At 51.6% G+C, this 23407-nt stretch overlaps 1 protein-coding gene across 2 annotated transcripts in view; it reads right to left on the reverse strand.

The window, feature by feature from the left end:
* The window catches only part of SLC13A5 (solute carrier family 13 member 5), a 29701-nt gene extending 10909 nt beyond the window's left edge, over positions 1-18792 (reverse strand). Inside the window, exons 1-9 of one of the 2 annotated variants that reach the window (XM_037026832.2) lie at positions 18639-18792; positions 12826-12954; positions 12433-12569; positions 9883-10070; positions 8767-8935; positions 7259-7381; positions 2494-2709; positions 1645-1745; positions 643-761 (exon numbers count right to left, since the gene is read on the reverse strand). In XM_037026832.2, coding sequence (XP_036882727.1) covers positions 643-761; positions 1645-1745; positions 2494-2709; positions 7259-7381; positions 8767-8935; positions 9883-10070; positions 12433-12569; positions 12826-12954; positions 18639-18740 — 1284 coding nt within the window. In that variant the 5' untranslated portion in view covers positions 18741-18792. The remainder of the gene's footprint in view (positions 1-642; positions 762-1644; positions 1746-2493; positions 2710-7258; positions 7382-8766; positions 8936-9882; positions 10071-12432; positions 12570-12825; positions 12955-18638) is intronic. The other variant, XM_037026833.2, reaches the window with a different exon arrangement.
* Positions 18793-23407: the final 4615 nt, after the last annotated feature.

Raw genomic sequence — 23407 nt, forward strand, 5'->3', positions numbered from 1 at the left:
GATGGATGGATGGATGGATGGATGGATGGATGGACGGACGGATGGGCAGATGGATGGATGGACAGATGGATGAATGGCTGGATGGAGGGTAGCAGCACCAAGCTGGCTCATTCCTCCCTCAGACTCATTTCTTCCCTATAAGGGATGGGAAGAGGTAAGAAAGTTATATTTTTGGCTGTTTTCCCCCAGAACCTGTTTCTCTCCTATGCTACTGGAGAAAAAAATTTAAATGGCAACCTATTAACAAAGAGTCCAGCAAGTAGAAGAACCCAAGGTAGTAGTGGAAATATTCAGAGGACTTGAAAGAAAGATTTCCCTAGAATCAGTCAAAACAGAGATCATTATTACCAACCCCCAAAGGAGACTTCACAGTGCCCTCTGCCCTGTGGCTAACTAGGGTCACGTATTCACTCATTTCTGCAACCACCCAGAGTACTTTCTCTTTCCAGGCACTTTTCATGGTGCAGGCTGCCTCGATGACAGGACAGAGTCCCTGTCCTCAGGAAATGTGTAATCGTGTGGAGGAAACAGACACACAAACACAGAAGTGCGACCCAGGGATGCAGGGGTGGAGGAGCGGAGCCGCTCCGTGGCCACCCTCGCGGTGAGAGGAGGGCTGGGTAGCCCAAGGTGGGTGGTTACCTCGCAACCTTTAGCCAGAGCAAAGCCGCCCCCTAGTAGCAGCACGATGCCCCAGGGCACTTTCTCCTGGGTCACCTTCCAATTCAGCAGTGCGGGGGGGTAAAACGGGGTCCTCCTTTCTGAGAAGAAACAATAAACACGCACATACATGACCCAGAACAGCATCAGAAAATGAGAGATCAAATCAGGGGGAATAAAAGCAAAGAAGGTGAGTACCATCTCATAGCTGTAAATTGGCTAAAATAATAAGAATTTAAATTCTAATAATTTAAATAATAATCTGCAATTACTGAACTCCACACTGGTGAAGATACAGTAAATCTATCACATACTCTTAGTAGCATTGTAAATTGGCACACTCTTTTAGAAAATCAACTTGGCAATAGGTTTTATGAGCCATTAAATTATAATACTCTTTTATCCCAGGAACATCATTCCTAAAATTTATCCTAAAGGAGAAACATCATCAAAGACAGGTTCTATATATGAAAACATTAATTCATAATAATGAAAAATTCAAAACAGCCAGAACATTCCATAACAGGAGAATGGTTACAGTCCTTCAATGCAATATAATGCCATTATTAAAGAAAATAAATTTGAAGACTATGGCAATAGCAGGAAATGTTTATAGTGTAACCCCCTGCAAAAAAAACCCACATGAAAACAGAGCATCAAAGAAACAGAGTCCCAATTGTATGTTAGGATTATAGCCCTATAATATTTATGCATATTACAAACCCTGGAAGAGAGACACACAAAATGTACCAATGGCATTTGGGGAATCATGAAACATTTTTCTGTTCCTATTATAATATAAATAAGATTCCAAATGTTTAAAAAGCAAAAAAGAGATTTTGTCCCAAATATTCTGGGAAGGCTTGCGAAACCCCCTCTGCCCAGACCTCCGTAATAGGGTAGGATTTTCTCCCTCCTGTGCCAGGGAACCCCTGGAGATCCTTTGCTGCCCTGAAAAATGGGAGGCGAGAACTGGAGCCTTACCTTCCTCAGTCTGGCTGCCAAAGTTAAACTTGGGCTTCTGAGAAGGCACAATGAATAGCAAGATGGCCACAAAGATAGCCGCAGTGGCGTCAGAGGCGTACCTTGGTGGGGAAGAGCACACAGGGTTAGCCTCTTCGGTGTCTCCGTTGCTCCCACATGAGAAGACACACTCAGCAGAGTCCGAAAACTGGAACCTCAAAGGCCGAGACCAGGAGTGTGTTAGACTGAATGCTGGCTGGAAACCGAGACACCCACATTTTTGGCCTGGCTCTGCAGCCAATGCCGGGTGACCTTGAGTAGCTCACTTCCCACTCACAGCCTGTGTTGTTCCATGTTTGTGCCCTCTTCCCGAGCAGATTGTCTAGTGTGCTGGGTCACCAGGGTGACCACAGCACTAACCCTTCGGTGCTACCTGCAGCAGACCGTTGATATGGAATAGACAGTAACATACCCTACCCACCTCTCCTGCCTTTTCAAGGTCACACATGCCTCTCAACCTGTATTTCACTCTGACCTCATGGCATCTTATCTAGAAGAGAAACTACGTATATCCCCTTTTGCCAAGTCTCTGTCTGAAGAAACATCTGGACCCCAGAATGTGTCCTCAGGGGGGATGGAAAAGGGAAGGTGGTGGAGCAGAGACTTGCAAACCAGAGCCCGTTTCATCTCTCTACCACAGCCCTGGCCAGGCACTTCCTGCTCAGTCCAGTAGGGTAGGAAGTGCCACAGGAACACACACCTATGGGCTTGTCATGAAGATTGGGAAGGAAAAGATGAGTCCTTAACCCATAGAGCACTCCAGAACTCAACTACAGAACAGAGGAAGGTGCCGTAGAGCCAAGGACTTACTTTGTTTCGCCTTCCGCCCAGGCAACTGACAGCCAGCCGGGCATGAAGCCGGGGTCCCTGGAGAACCACAGGCCGACCAGCAGGAGAAAGCAGAGCAGGACATTGACCTCGGCGAAGGAGAAGGGCCCCAGCTTCCTGTACTCCTCCCGCAGCACCTCGTACGCAGCCTGCTCGTTATTCTTCCTCTCCAGCCCGCATCCCCAGGACTTTTTAAAACTAGAGGATGCAAAGAGGAAAGACCAGTGGGCCAGGCTGGCTGGCTCAGGGGCTAGTCAGATGGAGGCCTGAACATTGGGCAGCAGAACATGGCAGAAAGATATTTGGTGTCACCTGCAGGACCTTGAGAAGGTCCCTTCCCCACTGCTGTTGCTGCGTGCACTACCTCACAGGTCATGGTGGGGAAGATCTTGCTCTGCATGCCCAGTGCATGCCCCAGGGAGCCCCAGAACTGGAGGACACTCCCAGAGGATGCCTGAGATGGCACCGCTGGGGTGGTCAGTCTGGCCAGTGCAGGACCGTGTCTCAGGGACAGTGGAGGCAGGAAAGTGGAGGACAGCCAGGAGGGTGGGAGGCTGAGCAGAATGGTGGAGGGTGGAAAAGCAGGGACAGGAATGTAGGAGGCCCACTTTCCGGGAGGCGTGGCGGGTGCCCAGTCGCCTGGGGTCTACCTGCTCCTGTTGTAGTGGGGAAGGCCATGAGGGGTCCTGGCACCGACTCCAGCAGGGCCGGTCCCCCTCACATGCTCCCCGAGTCTCCCTCTCACCCGCTGCAGCCTGGCGCTGCCTTCCCTGGTGCTGAGACACAAGACCCCGTCTCCGGGGCAGCCCAAGAGGACACATGGAACAAAGATGGGTCCACGCAGGAAGCAAGCCAATCCGGACCTTGCTCTTAGGTAGGTCCCCTAGAGACCAGCACCCACTGGCCAACACAGCCTGCCAAGTGCCCTGCAGGACCCCCCCAGGGGCGCTAACATGAGGGAACGGGGAGGAGGAGGGCTCCTTGGAGGTGTAGGGAGCACCTCAGTCATGGGGAGGGGCTACCTGGGGCACAAGACGCAGGCCCGGAGGGATTCTCTGAGGATGCCATTCACACATTCCAGCCCCTCTCAGCCTGAAGGCTGGGCGACGCTTAGAGAATTGGCCGGAGAAGTCCTCCTTAGGGCTGAGGCCCTGAGACACACTTCACAGGAGGGCAGGGGTTGATGGAATAGGTGTTGAGATGCCAATTCCTGAAGCCTTTGAGAGGGTGAAGCCCAGACCAGTGATGAGGCACAGGACAGGGGGACTTCAGGTCCTCAGGGTGTAGGAAATGAGGTGGCGGTGACGTTCCAGGGCTGGCCACAGACTCCAGGTTTCTAGGGTAAGGGTGACTCTGGTGCTCCTAGCTGACCAGCCCATGCCTGCTGAGGGCAGCACGTCCCAGTGCCACGTTGGCTGCAGACTCTGGGGCTGCATGGGAAATGCAGTTGTTCTGGGTTCTACCTGCCCCTCCCACAGTGGTGCCAACAAGCCTCAGGACCCTCTTACGCCAAGCAGTTTCACACTCATCACTGGATTCATCCTGTCTGGTGGCCACTGAGCCGGTATGAGATGCGGGCCCATAGGTCCAGTTTGTCGGTGGGCAGGGGTGGGGCGGGGGGCGGGTGGTGCAGGGTGTCTTTCTGCAATGGAATGGCCAGCACAGGGCTGATGAACTGGGTGAGTACAGAGCTGAGGCGAGGCCAAGGGACCCCTGACTGTCTCTCCATGGCAGGGGTGTAGAAGAGCCATCATCTCTAAGCCAGGGGTGAGCGTGGTTAGGAAGGTTAAGCCAGTAATAGTATCCCATTAGTCTTGGGGGATCCTGGGGGTTCTATGGCACCCTGGGCTGAATGTGGCCTAGGAAGTCACCCATAAACTCAGGAAAAGCAGTTTTCTGGATTAGGCTAGAGGCAGTGACCCTGACATTGCTCCCTGACCATCTAGGTGAGGGCTTCAGCAAGAGCAACAGTAGAGGTGCTTCCCACAGCTGCGATGGGTGCTGCCTTGTGGCAGGGGAGGTGGTCCAGGAGGTCTGGAGGCAGGAGCACTAGGTCCTGGTATCTGGCAGGATGTGGCCTGGGCCGGGGAGAGTCCCCTGCTGTTCCTGTCGTTCATGCTGAATGTAAAAAACTGTCCAAACAGGACAACCTATGAGCCACCCCACCCACCACCCTCCAAGTCTGGTTGGCAAGGGCCCTGAGCTAAAGAGGCATGCTGGGAAGGGGTGGTGGGCCTTGGGCCATGTGGCAGCCCTGAACCCAACCACAGGCAGAGTCCAGAGGCCTCCAAGCTGTGCTAGGCTGGGTTAACCACAGCTCAGGTTATGGGCCATGAGTCCCCAGGGGCCTGGCATCCACCTCTGGAGGCTGGCAGTGCCCTCGTTGCTTTGAGGCTAGGCCAGTTCCCCTCTGCTTGCTCTTCCAGGGACCTCAGGATACCTCACAGCTTCAGGGCAGGCCTCTCTCAGCTGAGGGGAAGCTGAACTGGTACCCCTGACACGTGGCTGCACCTGGGCCTCGAGGCCATCAAGAGCAGCAGCCCTTGATGCAAACTGGTATGGATTGACTTGTGTCCCCAAAAATTCCTATGTTGAAGCCCTAATCCCCATGTGACAGTGTTAGGAGGTAGGGCCTTTGGAGGTGATTAGGTTTAGGTAAGGTCAGGGGGCCCCATGAGGGGATTCATGCCCTCATAAGAAGATAAAGAGATGGACAGTGACTACTTTGGGGTATGGGTGGGGACTTGATAATATGGGTAAATATAGTAACAGTATTGTTTTTTCATGTGAAACCTTCATAAGAGTGTATATCAATTGTACCTTAATAAAAAATTAAAAAAAAAAAGAAGCCTCCCGTGCTGCCTGCTTTTGGCCTACTGAACTGAATGCCCACCTGCCCTGCTTATGTGGTGGTGCAGAGAGCACCTTGCTCTGCCTCTTCTTCCCCTGAGGAGAGGCAGTAGACAAAAGAAAAAAGAAGATAAAGAGACCAGAGCTCGCCCACTCTCCCTCTCTCCCCGACGTGAGGGCAGAGTGAGAAGGCTGTCTTCTATGAGCCAAGAAGTGAGGTCTCACTAGGAACCAGACCTGCCAAGCACCTTGACCTTGGGCTGCCAGCCTCCAGACTGTGAGAAATAAATGTCTGGTGAAGCCGCCTGGTCTGTGGTATTGTTATGACAGCCTGAGCCAGCTGAGAGGGATGTGGGGTACCCGGCACAGGCTCCAGAGGCCAACTGCCTGGGTTTACATCTCAGTCCCACGACTTTCAAGTCATACAACCTTGCACAGGCCACTTAACTTCTCCACGCCTCAGTTGCCTTTCCTGGAAATTGGGAATAATAAGAACACCTACTTCAAAGATCAGTGTGAAGATTAATTAATAGACATGGAGTGCTTAAGATCACATCTGTCCCTTAATAAACACTCAGTAAATATTGGTTGTTATTACCATTGCTGGAGAAGGAGACACAGATGTCCACTTGCAGACTGGACCAGGTCAGGGACAGGTCCCCTGGGGCTGGCTGGCTGGCTGTGCACAAGTGAGCAGGACTGGAGCCCATGGGAGAAGCAGGGCAAAGAGCTGCAGCTCCCCCTGCACATGGGGCCTGCACACAGGTGGGGCAGGGGTGGCATAGGAGGGATGCCCCCTACTATATTACATTATTAGGACTGCTCTGATTATACATGGATATTTTTCAACAGCAGTTTTCAAAACAGTCCTCCTTCAACAGAAAACTTACAAAAATGCCCCATTTCTCCATTAAATCACAGGTTTTCGGGGCACATTTGCCTCCTCTCAGCTCCGGGGCCTCCCCCCTCTGGCTGTCCAGCCCCTGGTTTTCACTTGGCTCCAGCTCCCTATGAAGGAAAGCACAGAGCACACAGCTCACAGACCCCAGCAGGAGAGGGTCACCTTTGCACCACAGATAAATGCGTGTCTTTAAAAATCACAACTTTTTTAAGGTAATTTGTCAGCTGTACATGATGGTTTCTGTCCAAAATCTGGCTGCTGTCAAGATGTACTCTTGATGAACTTGCCTGTGTGTTGGGAAGAGGAAGGTAAACTTTCCAGAATCTGGCATGCCGCTGGGAACCTTGTAGGCATTTGGTGAAGGTCTGGATTTGGACCGTCTGGTCATTATCAGGCGGGTCTGCTGGGACCTGGCCCAATGGGCATGTGCAGCCAAGTGGAAGTTTGTCCAGCAGTGTCACTTTGCACATAGGGACAAGCTTCTCTGTAATGGCTTTGGCTCATGCTGGTGGCACACCTGCTCCTTCTGCCTGGGTGGGAAGCCAGGCTGAGTCAGGGGACAGAGAGGACTTACGCAGGCACTAAGGAGCAGAGGGGCAGCACTGGAATGTGACTCCAGGTGCCGAGAGACAGGCTGTGGTTTGCCCAGGGAAGCCCAGAGGAGTGGGCAAGCAATTCTTCCAAGGTGGAATGGGGGTGGGGAAGGTCAAGAAGGGTGTGGACAAAGCAGCGTCTGAGCTGCCCTCGGACACTGAGGAGGTCAGGAGGTAGGAAGGCAGGGAATGGCATTCCAGGAAGAGTGAACAGTAGGCACAAAGGTATGAGGAGCAGTCTGGGGTGGCCAGAATGGGAAAGCAGACTCCTAGGAGATGGGGCTAAAGATATAGTCAGGGCCAAACAGGAAGAACTCTGTAGACTTGCCTACTGAGTCTGAGGGTGCTTCTGCAGGGGTGTGTCACGATTAAACTCTTCATTCCATAAGCAGCTCAAACTTACTCGAATCTCATATAAATACACTGGAGCCACAACCAGGCGAGCAGCAGCATTATCAGCATGTTGGGGAAGGCAAATCCAAACCAAGAGGCGAAGTTCACGATGTCCTTGCTGTCAGGAAACAATCTGAAGGGAAAAATACTGGTCCACATCCCTACCGGATGCTGAGCTGTGGAGAGTGGGCCAGGCCCTGTGGGGGGAGGCTGAGCAGCATCTGGCCCCTGAGAGATGGGCCGGGGGAGGCAGGGCCCTCATCCTCCTGAGGTCCAGCCACCCAAGCCCATCACCCAGCATTCCACCCAATCAGGTGGGAGCCTCAGAGCATGACCACTCACAAGACCAGCCTGAGGAGTGACCAGCTGACCCTCCTGTGGGTACAGACCCTGCTGAGAATCTTGCGAACGTCATGGCTCTGCCAGAAAAATTTATCTTTGTATGCAGGTTATCCGGCCAACAACTTCAGGGGGTCCATTATACCTCAGAACCCTCACCCTGTGGGTTTCTGCAAGGGAAGGGCACCCCGAGGAAAGCAACTCTCAGAAGCTTCCCACAGTTGCTGGGAAGGAGGAGGGTCACTTCCGCTCCAGGCCCCAAAAAACATTTGCAGGATCAAAGATCTCAAGTATCTGGCTAGCCAGCCTCCAAGCCTGGTCTTCCCAACCTCCCAGCTGCCTTCCTCACCCTTGTCCAGGGCTCTTCTCTGCATAGGATGGGCACCATCATCCTGTTCCTTCCTTCTGTGCCCACTGCACTTTGGCCTTACCTTCATTAGTGCATTTGCCAAACTCACTTCGGGCTCTCCAGGGGTATACTACCCTCAGCTGACCACGAGTAGCCCCTGGGCAGGGCCCAGGTTCTCTTACCTCCGTGATCTCAGCCCCACCTGGCCAGGCCAGGCACAGAACTGGGGTCCTCAAGGCCTGTGCCCATTGGTGACCAAGGCTGGAAGGTTCCACACCACCCCTGTGGTTCACCTGGGGCCTCACAAGGGCACATGTCACCTCAAGGGCAATTAGAGGGACTACAGTGGATGAGCTGATGAGGCAATGAGTGACCTAACCTCTAACCCTTCTCCCATATCCTAGGACAAACCATCACCTTCAACAACTAAGGTCATGGAGCCAGCCTTCAGGGCAGTGTCTTCAGGGGTGTCTATGGGTCCACGTTTTAACCAAGGACCCAGCATCTCAGACTACATTGTCATTTCCCACGATTTTAGCTCAGAGTTCAATCCACATTCCCTGCCAGAGAGAGCATTCTAAGCCCAGGAAAGAAAGGTGGGGCTTGCCCCAGAGCAGCAAGCAGCCAGGTCTGTGGACACTAGCTCCCACCCCTTGGGGGCCCTGAGCCGGTGCAGGGGAGCCGGGACACAAGGCTGATGGGGGCACATCCTCCCACCCTTTCCCCCCAGACCCCCAGCTCCAGACCCAGCTGAGGAGGAGGGAGTGGCGGGAGGCCCTCCAGCCCCAGGCCCCACAGTACTGTCCCCAGAGGCATGGCCCGTAACTCACTCGTGCATCTGGCCCAGGAGCACCACGTTGGGCCCCGTCCCAGTCAGGGTGGCCGTGCCTCCGATGCTGGCCGCGTAGCACACGCACAGGGTCATGGCCTTGCACATGCTCTTCCTATCACGGTCCTCCTGCTGCCCCATAGCAGGGCCTTCAAAAATCACGGGGCTCCCTATGAGAGGCACACCACCATGAGCTGAGCCTGTCCTGGGGCCGCCTGCCCAGCTGCATCTCCTGACCCTGCTGCGGACCTGAGGACTGGGACACGCCAGCAGTGCTGCCCCCTCCAGGGGTTTTCCCAGCCTCCAGCCCAAAGTTGTAGCCTGGCCCCTACTTCCCCACAGCGTGTCCCCAGGGCCCTGGGCTTCTCAATGCTCCATGCAAATCCAGCAGCTTCAGACACACCCCTTTTTCCTGCTGCCCTGCTCAAACTGTTCCCTCCCTGGGGGTGGGGGGAGGCATATCAGGATTCTCTCACCAAGGCCTCCCTCTTCTCAATGTCTGGCTTATGGCATCCCTCAGCTTTCCCAAGTCAGGGGAACTGTGTGAGGGGCCTCGTTACTCCCCCCCACTGGGCCCTGTGAGTCTGCAGGGTGAGTGGGCCTGCTTCATCCCCAGAGCCCCAGGACCCAGCCTAGGTCTGGCAGTCAGGACATCATCCTGGGCCTTGGGCCCCACTGTGCGGGGCCCTGGGATGGGCTGCGAAGGAAGTAGAAAACAGAACAGGCACCCTCTGACTTCCCTGAGCTCGGCACCTAGAGGGACAACCAGCTCTAGTGCTGGCAGAGCAATGAGCAGAGGCATCTGACCCACCCAGAGATGAGTAGGAGTGTCAGGGAGTGAGGGGCACCCTGTAGAGGCTCAAAAGATGCCCAAATAAATAATCAAATGAACACATATTGATGGCAGTGATTGGCGGAAACCAAGGGTGGGAGCTTACTATAAGAATCTAACTTTTATGCAATAACCACATTCCTAAAACTTATAAAAACAGTATTTTCTAAGTATTTCTCTCTATATAAAGGAGGGTTCCAGGAAGCAGGGACGTGGCCAAAGCTTTGGCACCAGAGGGGAAGGCGGACATTATGGCCCCATGCAGCGCCTTGGCCAGGGGCTCACCTGGCAGCTCGCTGGCCTTGCCTTTGTCCACCAGCTCCAGGGCCCCCAGGCCAGCCTCTGTGGCTGCGGTGGTGGCCTCCATCTGCTGCAGCATGGCCTCCACAATGGGCACCATCATGGCCGTGGTGGCCGTGTTGCTGATCCACATGGAGAGAAAGGCGGTGATACCCATGAAGCCCAGCATCAGCCTGTAGAGAGGCAGGGAGGAAGCCAGAGAACATCCCATCCGTGGCGCCGGCCCCTTGGGAGCAACAGGGGGCTAGGCCAGTGCGAGACTGGGTGACCTAGGAGGGGTTAGAGTTTCAGTGCCTCCTTCCCTCCCCGTTCCCTTCCTTCTGCCTCTCTCCCACAGGCATTACTGTTGTCGGGTCTGCTGGCTACGGGGTCACCAAGAGGCCTCAGACTCAGTCCTGGTTCAGAGCAGCTCCCTGTCTAGTAAGAGAAGCACCAGGACCCAGATGGTGCCGAGCCAGTGTGGAGAGTTGGCCTAGTAAAGCCTAGGGGTGTGCGGGAGCAGCCCTGTGTGCAGGTAGCCCCAGCTTCCCACTTCCGTGCTTCTCCTCTCTGTGTTCAGTCAGCTTGCAGGGGTAGGGTGAGCTGGGAGGGGCCTGGGGAAGTGCGACCTCCCTATGGCTGACCCTGAACCACTCTCCATTCACACACTTTGTCCCTTCCACTCTGCGGTGAACCAGATTAACAAACAGTATTCAGAACACATGTTGCCTTCGCGTATAACACCCAGTCTGCCACCTCTGTCCCATCTCTGTCACCTGCCTAGAAAACTCCTCACAGTGGTTCAAACCTCCCTGATACCATTTCGTCTCTGTGGCCCCCTTCCCAGCGCACACCAGGGAGGGCTGACCACACCCTCCTCCATCCTCCCTCGGACACTCATCCTTGGCACAATTTGGAGCAACTGCTTTCATGTCTGCTCTCTCCTTAGACCATGAGTAGGGAAGGGTCTGGTTCTTTCCATGGCTCCCCCAGCACACGGCCAGGAACAGGGGCTCAGTGAGGGCTGGCTGAACGGAGCTTTGCTGCTCTGGGTCCCCATGCCCGGCTGCAGTCAGGCTCCTCCTCAGGGTCACTGATGTGCCTGAAGAAGGGATCTAGTGGCTACAGTGCACCAAGGTTCAAACTGGTGTCCAGGCAGGTATACCTCACTGGCCCATAAGAACAAAGACTAGGATCCAGGCTGAGAGGAGGGCCAGAGTTTCTGTGAATGAGGCTTTGACGTGATGCTTCAGGACACCAAGGGGGCCTCGACATCAAGGTCACTCCCGGGATGGGCAGTGCTATGGACAGCTGGAAGCCAAGTTCAGAGGAGCCAGGTGGCAGGACAGAGCAGAGACACAGGTGTGAACCTCCTGGGTGCAGGAGCAGAAGCTGCCCAGCACACTCCAGAATGAGGCCCACTGCTGATGAAGAAAAGCTGGCCTCTGAAAAGATCCTAAGAACAAGAATTCTGAGGACCCTGAAGTCTCATATTTCTAGAAAATGCAATGGCTTTTGATGTGACTCTGTAAACTGATCGTTGGAAGGGCCTGATGTCACAAAAGGTAACAGCGATCAGCCAGTCACAGCGCCTCTACTCAAGGGAGCCTGAGTGCCAGGGGAACTCTGACACTGGTCTCCTGGCGGGTGGGCCAGGTCTGCGTGTGCCCATGGCACAGCACAGTTCCAACGTGTGCCATCTCAGGAGGGATCTACTGTGAGCTAACCAACTGCTGCCTTCCCAGGGCTGGGCTGGTTCCCGATTAGAGGGGCAAAGCCTCAACGAGCAGGCCAGGTCCCACCCCCATGTGATGGTCCGCAAATCATTTAACGCCTCTGCCTCAGATTCTTCATGTTCAGAACTTGGGTGGCAAGAATAATATCCAACCCTCAGAATTGCGGTGAGAGCTAAATGAAGTGACAAATAAGCCCCTGGGGTTATGCCTGAGGCACGCAGATGCTCAGTATACCGAGGTGATTCTGCCTGTAACAGCTCCGTGCCTTGGCTGGAAGTGGCCTGTGTCAGGTAGGGGTGATCTTGGAGAGGAGGTGGGAAGCTGAGGTACTGAGTGGTGTGCGAAGATGAGGTAAGTAGCTTCTTTGCAGAGGGAGTAGATGTGCCAGCCTGGGAGGGATGACCTTTCTGCTTCCCCCTGAGCTGGGTAGTTGAAACACCTCTTTCCTGCTTTCCCCACAAAACCCCTAGGGGTATCAGGCACAGCTTGCTCCAGCCTCCACCCACTGTGTTCCCTGCAGAACCCCGCAGCTCCTCCCCTGGGAAGTCTTCTGAACATGCAGGGAACCCTGATGACCAGTCTCCTCTGGATTCAGAGAACCCTTACCCACTGCTGCCCACTGCACCTCATCCAACCTGCCATGCATCTGGTCTCCCCGGCTAAACTTGCCACATGTCCCACCAGGGATCTGCCTGCCTGCGAAGCCCAGGTAAGCCCAAGGCTAGGCCTTGCCTGTGGGTGAGCCAGTCTCTGTCAAACCCCCTTACTGTCCCTGAGGCCCATGCAGAGCCCTGTGGCAAGAGAGAGAAGGTATAATTACTGTGCGGGCTTGGCCCCCACCCAGAGGAGCGTGCGCAGGGCGATCCTCTTGTGCAAGTTCCAGCGTTCCACAGCCACAGCCACGATGAGGCCACCCAGGAACAGCATGTTGGTGTCCTTCATGTACTGGACACACACCTGGAGGTGGCATGGAGGCTCTGTCAGGGTCGCCCCCCAGGGCCACCCACATCCCCAGAGACACTGAGCAGCCCAGATGCCAATTTCAGGGACAGCTTGGAGTGGGGATGGAGGGTCAAGTGGTATGTCTCCGGGCCAGAGAGAACCCCCAAGAGGGCTTCTCTGGTCTCCTGAGGCCTAGACAGCATGGTGAGGGGCTTGGAGAATGAACTAATGGGAGAAGCAGGAAGCCACTGGGTCCTCTGGGTCTGCTCACCTGCTTGGAGTCCAGAATCTTAAAGAGTGGGAAGAGCAAGGCAGGCAGGAGGGAGGTGACAGCCAGAGGGATGACTTCTGTGCACCAGTAAACAGCCATGAGGATGATGACATAGGCACACCTGACAAGCTGAAGAAACAGCCCTGAGGCCCCGGCCTGTGGCCACCCCCCACCCACAGCACTGGGCACAGGGCTGCCAGAGCAGGGCAGTCCTATGGGAGGGCATCCCCTCGGGGCTGCCTGCCTCCATGCCCCAGTCAGCACAGCCCTCCAGGCTTGGGACAGTGTGGAGGGTGCGGGACCCTTCACCGAGAGGCTCCTGGCCCCTCCTCCCAGTGTGCAGTCCTGGGCAAGACCGTTCACCTGCCAAGCCTTGCATCTGTCACCTCTCCACGGGAAAGACTTAGCCACGGTGCCAAAGCGATACACGTGCAATTGAAACTGTACTTACTTCATTTTTTGAATTTTGATCTTTTCCCTAACTAGTGACATGAGGTACAAAACTCTCGTGATGCTGGGCATCAAGCCGCAGCTCCCAGTCAGCCACTCGATCACGAGGGTCAACAACCGACATGCTTACCACTGTACTGTTTTTCACCTTCAGCACAGTATTCAATAAATGACATGAGATATTCAACACTTTATTATAAAGTAGGTTTTTGGTTAGATGGTGTGGCCCAACTGCAGACTAATGGAAGTGTCCTGAGCACATTTAAGGTGAGCTGGGCTAAGCAGTGATGGTCAGGAGAACAGGTGTATAAAACGCATTTTTGATTTATGGTATTTTCAACTAGTGATGGGTTTATTAGATAGTAACCCTGTTGCAAGTAGAGGAAGATCTGGACTGTTTTCAATGACCCACTCAAGGAATTCAACAAAATTATTTTGCAAAGCAAGTGCAATTTTATCCATGTTATTTTTCATAAGACTATATAATCTTCACATTGAACATTTTAAAAACTGAAAATATTCCATAAATTTGATAGATCATTTCACTTCTCCATTGACCACCTGCAAGAGAAGAAACACTGTTTCTTTTCTGCCATCAAAAGGATGCTGTGATCACCCCACTATATTCTGCTTACCTATTTTAAGTTAGGAGAGGCTCCCTGCAGTACATCCTCAAACTCCTGGTATCTGTTCCTAATTTCCTTCTCAAAAGGCTGTTCTAACTTTCCCTGCTTCCAGAAATGTGTGTTGTGAACCAGCTCATTCAGAAAATCACCTGCAGTGAGGGTTTTCTGGGCTGTTTTTTTATTAAAAATCGAGAAGACGGTATTCGGTGCTTTCATTAGTGTCTCTCTAGTTACAAAGGTCTCAAGCTTTACTATTGGTAGTTAATATTATGTGAACTGTCTACTCATGTCCTTTAGCCACTTACCCCCTGGGCCCTTTACCACCACCCCCCAACCGGCTGCAGGATTGTGGGTGAATAATTTAACCTCTTCAGCCCTCAATTTCATCACCTATTAAAATGAAGGTAATGTACCCACCTCCCTAGGCTGTTTTGTGTTTCATCAGCATTTTTACTGTACTCATTATTAACCCCTCAGACTCTGCCCTCTCCCTCCCTTCAGCCTCCTCCAATTAAATCAGCCACCAACTCCGACAGCCTCTGCCCCTTCATTCTCCGACCTCTTCCCCCTCCTGCCTTTACCCGGTGGCCCCTGCCTGCGATCAGGCCACACCTCCTCCCGCCTGGATCTCTGCAATGATCCTTTGATTTCATCTTTGTACTTGCATCTCTCCACCCTGCTGCTGCTGCCTCTCTCAACTTTGCAAATGGATTCTATCACTCCAGTATTGAAAATCCTTCAGAATAAAACCCAGTGCCTTAGCATAACTTAGGAGCTCTTCTGCGATGGAGAGGCCCTCAGACCCCTCCGGCTCCATCTTCCTGCCCACTACCCCGAAGCACTGGCAGGAACAGCCCAGAGCTCTGCCCCTCCCAGCTTCCTTCTCTTGCCCACACCGCCCCCCCTGGCCAGGAGTCAGTGCTCATCACTCAGCTCCACGCCTCCCCTCGGGCCCCTCCCTCACCCCCTCCCCAGGCTGGGTCTGTGCCCCTCTCCTTGGCCCTCCCGGCAATTTGCCTCTGGGTTGTCATTGTTTCCCCACCACCACTGAAAAGGAACAGTGAGCAATTTGAGGGCAGAACCAGTGCTTGTAGATTCACTGTATCTCAACACCCAGCACAGGCCTGACACTCAGGAGACGCTCAGCAAATGCTTCTCAGTGAACTGGACTAGCACACTGCGAGCTATGCCATGGCAATGGAGAACCACACCTAGGCACTATCACTGTCTGCTGTTGCCCAAGAAAATGCGTGTTATACATGTGAAATATTGCAAGAAGACTCAGAAATTCTTTGTCTGGATTGTGTAACCAGGCATAAAAAGTAAATCTCCCTTCGGCATCCCCTGAGCACCTGAGGGTGCTTCCCTGCTGTCTAAAGCAGGGTTTCTCAGCCGCTGCATTATTAACACTTGGGGTCTGAGGACTTTGTTCGGGACTTTTCCACGTGTTGCAGAATGTCTGGAAGTGTTCCTGGCCTCCACCCACTAGATGCCAGTAGCATTCTCCTTGTTGTGGCAACAAAAAAATGTCTCCAGACTTTACCAGATGTCCTCTTGCTGGGGGGATCACGGTATCAGTGCTGGTTGAAGCCCCTGAACTCACAGTAGGACAACAGTGTGGTCAGAAGCCCAGGCTTGTAGCCAGGCACCCTGAGCAGTACCCACTGTCTGCTGTGGGCTGGCCTTCAGCAGTCACTGACTTCTCTGGGCCTTGGTGCCAGCGGGGAGAGAGGTAGGCGTGATCGTCCAGGGCAGGCAATACAGGGGTGCATTGTAGAGAATTTAAAGACAGCAACACTGTCTAAAATTCAGTCCCCTTCTTATCATCATGTCATAGCAATTCTCAACAGTGTCGTTGATAAAATGCTCCCACTCCTAACACTGGTACCTCTCCCTGCTTGTTTCATGACCTCACCAGTAAATGGAGAATTTAAGGGTACCCTTTCTTAACATACAGCGTACAGAAAGTGCTTGGTAATTTTCTATTATCTAGACTTAGAAACAGCAGACGGCATGTGTGACCAATTTTCACATCACAGTTTCTGGAGGCACCAAATGTAACCTACAGAAAAGACCCATGGCTGATTGCCCCCTCACCTCCATGCCGCTATTAGGAGGCCCAGGAGATGCCCCAGCCCTGAATAATGTCTGCAAACTTGGCCGTCCCTTGTCTAGAATGCTCCCACAGTGATAGTGGAAAAAGGAAAATAGGACGGGTGATGTTAGAGAAGTCTCGGGAAGTGGCGGTAATTATAGAATGGGATGGATTCTACCTGCAAAGAGGAGCCTGGCTTCCTGGGGTAAGTTCAGAGCATTTCCCTGCAGCTGAAAATGTGGCTAGAAGAGCATTTACAGGCAGACAAGACAAAAGTGGACAGTGAGATTTAAAATTTAGCTCTCAGCACAGTCAGTGCCAGGCACATAGTGGGAATCAAAAAAAATGTATGTTAATTGCACAACTGAATAAAATCGTGGCTCATTATTTATATAATTATTAACAAGTGACATGTCGCTTCATGAAAAAAATGTAGGTAAGAGAATATAATTTGTTGTGATGGATGTGTTACGGGATTTGAGTGTATTTGCATTTTCTTATCTGCACTTTATACTTTACAGACTTTAAAACTAAGAATTTTAAAATTTTAATAAAGTAAGTAATACAATGAATGTATTCTTTAGTTCATTAAAAAGCTATTTTCTAAGGAGGACCCAGAGAAAGGGCTGAAGAAATGGAGCAGAGATGAAGCCAGAAGACAGTGAGGTGGTGGAGAGGAAGGAAAGAGGAGGCCTGTGGGAGGGGGGCAGCCCTGGGAGTCACTGCCCCACTTGCACTATGCTGCCCTGGCCACTAAGATCCTGGTTTCCCGCCACCCTGCCCCACGCCAGGGACCACTGGGACCTCTGGGTTTCCTTGCACAATGGTGTGACCCTGGGGGTGAGGACAGGGAGTTCATCAATGGTGACGAAAACAGAGGCACAAAAGGGAGAAAACAAGAAGACAGGGGTCCAGGCTCTCAATCACCTGATGCCCCAGGAGGGAAAACACGGGAAGGAGTCCTTTGAATGAATTTCACTCACAACTCCTCTTCCCCAGCCTGATGTTACCCCCAGGGCAGGTAATGGCATGCATACACACCCCAAGTTGGGGGTCCCAGCTCAGAGCCCACCTGTGTGTGTGTGAGTGTACAGGTGTGTGTGGCAGGGTGGGAGTGGGGTCTCAGTCACTGTCTCTGGGAGTAGGAAGGTCAGCCAAGCTACTGTAATTATTCCAGGGAGCATGACTCCCCACCAGCAGAGCTAAAATCACAGCTCTCCTGCCTGCCTCCTTCCCACAGCCACTAACAACCCCAAATTTCTTTCTACAGAGGAAATACGGCTGCTCACGGTTGGTATCGCAACTGAAAAGCCACCATAGTTGGCTCTGCTGTCCCTGGCCCATCCAGAGCCTGTGCTCAGCCCATCCAAGGGCTCCTCCCAGCCTCCCCCTGCCCTATTCTAGGAACCAGCATGATCCTTTTTGACATCCAAAGTCATAAAGGGCCAGAAGCAAACCACCTTGCCCATTATACAGATGAGAACACCAAGGCCCAGAGAGCACAGGGGCTTGGCTAAAGTCACAAAGATGAGTGATGGTGGACATGCAATTGTCTTGCAGGTTGGCTTCCTGGTACCCCAGTGCAACCCCCTTCCTCCAGCAGAGCATCCTCTAAAGAGTTCCTCTGTTTCCCAAACTGGCCTGGGGGTGGAGATGGGGTAGGGGGGCCACCGGAGGTTTCCTGTCTGGGCCGAGAGTGAAAGGGCTGAAAGAGGGAATGAGGAAGAAGCAGCCAGCAGCCACAAAAGGCTTCAAAGGGTTAGGGCCTCTGCCAAATAGGCTTCACACAGTCCAGCGCAGCCTGGGCCAGGCTCCCAGCCCCGCCCCCACCGGGCAGCCAAGGCCATTCATTCTCTGTCTCCCTCCCTTGGAGCGCTAGGGGGCCAGGGCATGGGACACGGCTTCCCTGCAATCCTGGGTCATGCCACCCAAGGCGTGAGCTCTGGGAACGTGTCCCGCCTCCTGCCACAGCCCAGCCAGCAGTGGTCAAAGCAGGCCAACCCTGTCCTGCCTTTCAGTTGGGAGCAGAATTTTGACTTAGCCGTTGCTTTCCCAGTTTCAGGGCAGGAAAGAAATGTGGATCATAGATAGGGAAACTGAGGCCCAAAGAAGGACCAGAAAGTGGCCAGGACAACACTTAATATCCACTTAAGTGATGATCTGTTCGTGTAGGTCTCTGACTGCCGTGGGATGCTCCCTACAGCTGGGAGGCCCCCATTCGCAAAGGGAAGACACAGAAGAGAGAGGGGGGGAAAGACAAGCCCCTAGTCTCCCTGTTGGCAAGGGTGGCATGGAGGGGGGCATGCGGTAATGCACTCTGGGGAGATTCTGAGTGGGGGCTGCGCCTATGGTGGGCTGTGTAGGCAAGATCTGTGCTAACTGCTAGGTCTCTGTGCTTGCGAGGACAGTTCTTGCACCCTGGAATCTGTGAACCCCAAGGTCGGTGCGCCCCAGGGTCTCCGTGCCCCTCGAAATCTTTTTGCCGGGCACTTCCCATCTGGCACCGGAGCTCCCGAGTGCGCGCCCCGGGGGAGCTATGAGCGCCCGGGAATCCGTGCGCTCCAGCTCAGGGCTCCCTTTTCGGTGTCTGCTGCTGGGCACCGGGCCCCCGGGTCTGCGGGGCTGCCCAAGACGCAACTGACCTTGGCGGGCATCAGAACGATGAGCGGCAGCAACAGTAACGGGGTGAAGAACAAGATCACGAAGGACTTGAACTTGGAGACATAGCTCAGCGCCGAGGCCATCGCGTTGGGAAGGAGACGGGAGAGGCGAGTGGGGCAGTCGCAAGCTCCGCGGCCTTAAGAAGGGGCCGCAGTCCCCCGGGGGCAAGAGGCGGGGGCAACTCCGCCCCCCACGGTGGGGCCTCCGGGCTGCCCCTGGGCGGGGCCACCCCGCGGGGTCCGTGGGGCCCGCCTGCCCCCAACTCTGCCCGCCCGCCCCTCGGCGGCGGCGGGAGGCGCCTGCGGACTCCGGCGCTTCGCACCAGCACTCCAGGAGCCGCCCGGGCCCTGGCACCTCAGGACTCGTGCACCCTTTCCTGCGCTGCCGGGGACAGGGCGCGCCGCGGGGCTGCGAGGCGGGGTGTGACGGGTCATTCATTCTGCCAGCTATGGCGTGGCCCCCGTCCGCATCCGCACCTGCCCCTTCCTGGACTCTCCAGGGTCCCAGGGGAAAGTCTCCACCTGCCTCTGGGTCTCTCAGATCTATCTCCTCAATTTCTCCCTCCTTTCACAGTCTTATCTGCGCCCCTACCGCCGGCACCCCGGAGGGGTCCCTAGCTGAGACCTCCCGTGCCCTTCGTCACCCCGGCTTCCCCGCCGCGTCCACGCTGTTCTGAGCAGGGGACGCCTTTCCCCCGCTCGCCTCCTCCCAGCCCGCGCATCCAGAGCGCTCCCCGGTGATCGCAGAGGAAGCAAGGCCACTGTCCTCCGCAATCTGGGCGCCTTTCGCCCTCCAGCGGACACCCTCGGCTCCCGGCTGGCCATGCGTGCGCCGCCCGGGCGCCGGACTGAGCCCCAGAAGCCGCGGCTGCCCGTCTGACCCAGGCTATTACCATTTTACAGAGGGAAACGGAGGGGCAGAGGGAGGAGGCGACAGAGGAAGGGACTCAACCAGGGCTCCACCGAGAGGGTCGTTCATTCGGCCCACCGCCTGCGAACTACTGAGCACCTGTTGTGCTAAGCCCTTTGAGGGGGTGGAGATACAAGGATGCAGACACCACCACCTCTGTCGGTTTCTTTCTCCTCTTCTCCTCCCCTGCCATCCTGTCTTCTCATTTCTGCAGCTTGCCTTTGGGACGTCTTATCCCTCCTTGTGGGTTACCCACAGCCTGCTCCTGAGTGATTACCAACCTTGGTCTTCAACCCAGCCTGGTGCTGGAGTGCCAGATTTCCATTTCTCCAAACTTCCCCAGCCTGCATGTGCCTCAGGCCCTAAAACTCAGCACATCCTCACTCAAGTGCATGGCTCTCTTTCTGCCACCCCCACCTAAGGATACAGATTTCCCCAGATCTGTCCTGCATCTGCCTGTCTTATGTCCCTGCCCCACTATGTGATTCTCATCCATCCAACCCTAGGTTTCCCTCCTCCCTTCCTCCAGCCCCAACTGAGCACAATTTGTACCTATATATTTATTGGTGTGATTTCAATTTAATGTCTGTTTTAGTCATCACGGTGTGTCCAGGAAGCACCTTTTACTATGCCTGGTTCAGTGTGTGCACTCAAAACTTTTTCTCTGGGATGCGTGAATGAATGCAAGCACACTATTTCCCTGCAGTAACACCACGGCTTGAAAGGGGGTGTAACCTGGTTGGAGCATCGACTTGAGCTGGCCTGCCTGGGTCTATATCCTGGCCCTACCTCATCCTGTCTGTGTGCCTCAGACAAGTTGCCGTCTCTGCACTTATTTTTTCACAAATGGAGATAATAACACCAACTGATTTCAAAAGGCTACTTTGAAGATCATATGAGTTCATGCTCAAAGAGTGCCTAACATAGCTCTTGGGCATAAACAATCAGCAAGCATTTTGCAGTAAGTATATGTAAAACCCTCTGAGTGGCAAGAGCAATGGGAGAAGGCTTCACAGAGGAGATGGCATTTGGGCTGAGACTTCAAGGCTAAGTAAGTATTTGCCAGGCAGCTGTGGAGGCTAGTCAAAATCCATCAGCGAATGAGAAAGTATTAAAATTGTTGAGAAAAATCCCAAGATACTCAGGAATACTGGAGACCAAAGTGCAAAAACAACAACAAAACTAAGTAACTGGAGCGACTGTACCAAGTTCACGGATAGGGAGACCAAACATGTAAAGGTATCCATGCCTCCCAGATTAATCTACAAATTCAATTCAATTCCTATTAAAATCACAACTGAATTTTCCTTTGATAAGCTAAGTCTAAGATTCAAACTTTTGCAAGGAGCCAAATACATTTGACACTTTCTAGAGAAGTGGTGAGAAGCTGCCTATCAGAATTCATAACTTAGGAAGTTGTAGTAATTGATGCAATCATTAACTATTGGCATGAGGATAAAAAAAGAGATCACTTAGAATAGAATAAAAGCCTAGAAATAGGCCCATCCTTATATGGAAACTTGCTATACAAGAGAGCTCACACGGATTATTCAATGCAAACTGGCAGCTGCTAGACCAATTAGTTTTTAGCCATACACATGTTTCTTTCACTAAATCTTTCACTGAAACACATAGGAAAAGAGTGATGATAATATCTAATAAATTAATAAAATTATTTCTGATTTTTTAATCATAGTCTCACTTATGCCCCAAAGCTGAACATGAGTTCAAGTCACACATGCAAATTTATTTACCAAAGATAAATAAATTTGGTGTGCTTTTTACCATACTCCTATTTACAGAAAACTTACAACTTTAGCCTATTATAGTTAATAACAAATGAAGCAATGAAAAGGAGCATATCCATTATATTTGTATTACCATCATAAAATGGAATAAGTATATTAGTGTAAATCATTTTATCTCAGTGTGGCTACTTTTAGTAACCTATCATCAGGGTGTGTTCTGTTCTAATTTCTAGTTGTTTAAAGAATATTCCTCAAAATAGGAATTCAAGCATTAAAATATCTTTCTTGAACATCAAAAAATTCTATAACTAGAAATATGTTGTTATTAGTGTATGCAAAATTAAAACTATTTTGGAATATTTAGTTGTAATGATATATATTACCTAACTGTGTGATGCAACTCTTATCCCCATCTGAATACTTAAATATAATTTTAATCTTAAAACCGAGGTAGTAAAAGTCTACCTTCCTGTACAAAGTTTTTTAATTAGGTGTGTTGCATCATTGAGCTCAGTTCCAATTTGTAGTTGTTACTTTCTGGTAGGAATTAATTGACATGTGCAATCTAAATTTTTGAAAATTTAAAATTTCAATGTGGGGGTAAATAAACAGAAATGGGGATATTGAAGAAAATAGAGATGAGAATTCTCTTGGATGCAATTTCTCAAAAAAAGAAAAAACAAGACTCCAGACATTATACAAATATAGTAACAGTTTTTCAACCCCACAAAATTCAAATAGCAGAGTTTAAAGCAGAAACCTGTTGCCATGCTGAGTCTTATAGGCCATCTCTCTAGCAAAGTCAATGAATTACAAAACCATCTAGTGAGTAAAAGCCATTTACAGAACATTCAGTCAGCCTCTAAAAGGACATCCATTAATTTTTTTTATGAGAAAAGCTGAGAGTATTAATAAGGTTGTTAAATAAGCTTAACATTTTCAGCTGGTTATAATGCCCAACTTTGAAAATGCATACAAAGTAGCATTGCTCAGTGCAGACTAGGAAATCATAGATTATTCTTAAAATATGGAAGTTGATACACTGTTGATGCTAAGAAGATGTTGGATGCCAAGTTCATTTCTCCAGGTAAATATATCTCCCAGCCAGATACCACTATATGCCACAGAGGCGATAAAGAAGCAGAAGTCACCGTTTAGCAAATCTTATCAAAAGTGCTGGTACGCATGCACACCTCTTAGAATGGCTAAAATAAAAAGTATTGACCAAGTGATGGTGATGTGTAGCTACTGAATGTCTCATACTACAGTGGTGGGAAGGTGAAATCGTAGAGAGATGATGAAAAATAGTTTGACCATTTCTTATACACTCAAACATACATTTACTGTACAACTCAGCATCACACTCCTGGGTATTTACCCCAGAGAAATGAAAAGGTATGTTCACACAACAAACCTGTATGTAAATGTTCATAGCAAGTTTATTTATAAAAGCCCCAAGCTAGAACAATCCACATGTCTTTCAGTGGGTAAGTGGGTAAGCCTATAGTCTATGCATACAGTGGAATATTATTCAGCCGTAAAATATATATATATATATATATTTGGGTGGATCTCAAGGGCATTATGCTCAGTGGAAAAAGCCAACCTCAAAAAGTTACATTTTTAGACCATTCTGCAAGTGGAAAAATCAGAGGGAGGCCAGTGGTTGCAGGGCTAAGGGTTGGGGAAAGATGTGACTATAAAAAGGTAACTGGAATGAGTCTCTCTGTGGCGACTGAACAGATCTATACCCTAATTGTAGCAATGGACACACGAATCTGTACAAGTGCTAATATTTCATAGAACAACACACACACACTCAAATTGTGCAAGTGAAAGTGATTAAATCCAAATAATGTCAGTAGTCGAGCTGCTAGTATCATACCAATGTTGATTTCCTATTTTGTAGAGCACACTATGACTCTGTGGAATGCTATCATGGAGGCAATCTGAACAATGATGTAGGGAAACTCTTTGTACTATTTTTGCAACTCCTTATGAGTTAAACTCTCTTAAAATAAAGAAAAACATTTGTAAATTGCAGTAAATAAATAATATACTTTAGACTGATGAATCCAATTCTTCCCAGTTCA

The sequence above is a fragment of the Manis javanica genome, chromosome 4, assembly GCF_040802235.1.
Source record: "Manis javanica isolate MJ-LG chromosome 4, MJ_LKY, whole genome shotgun sequence".
NCBI lineage: Eukaryota > Metazoa > Chordata > Mammalia > Pholidota > Manidae > Manis > Manis javanica.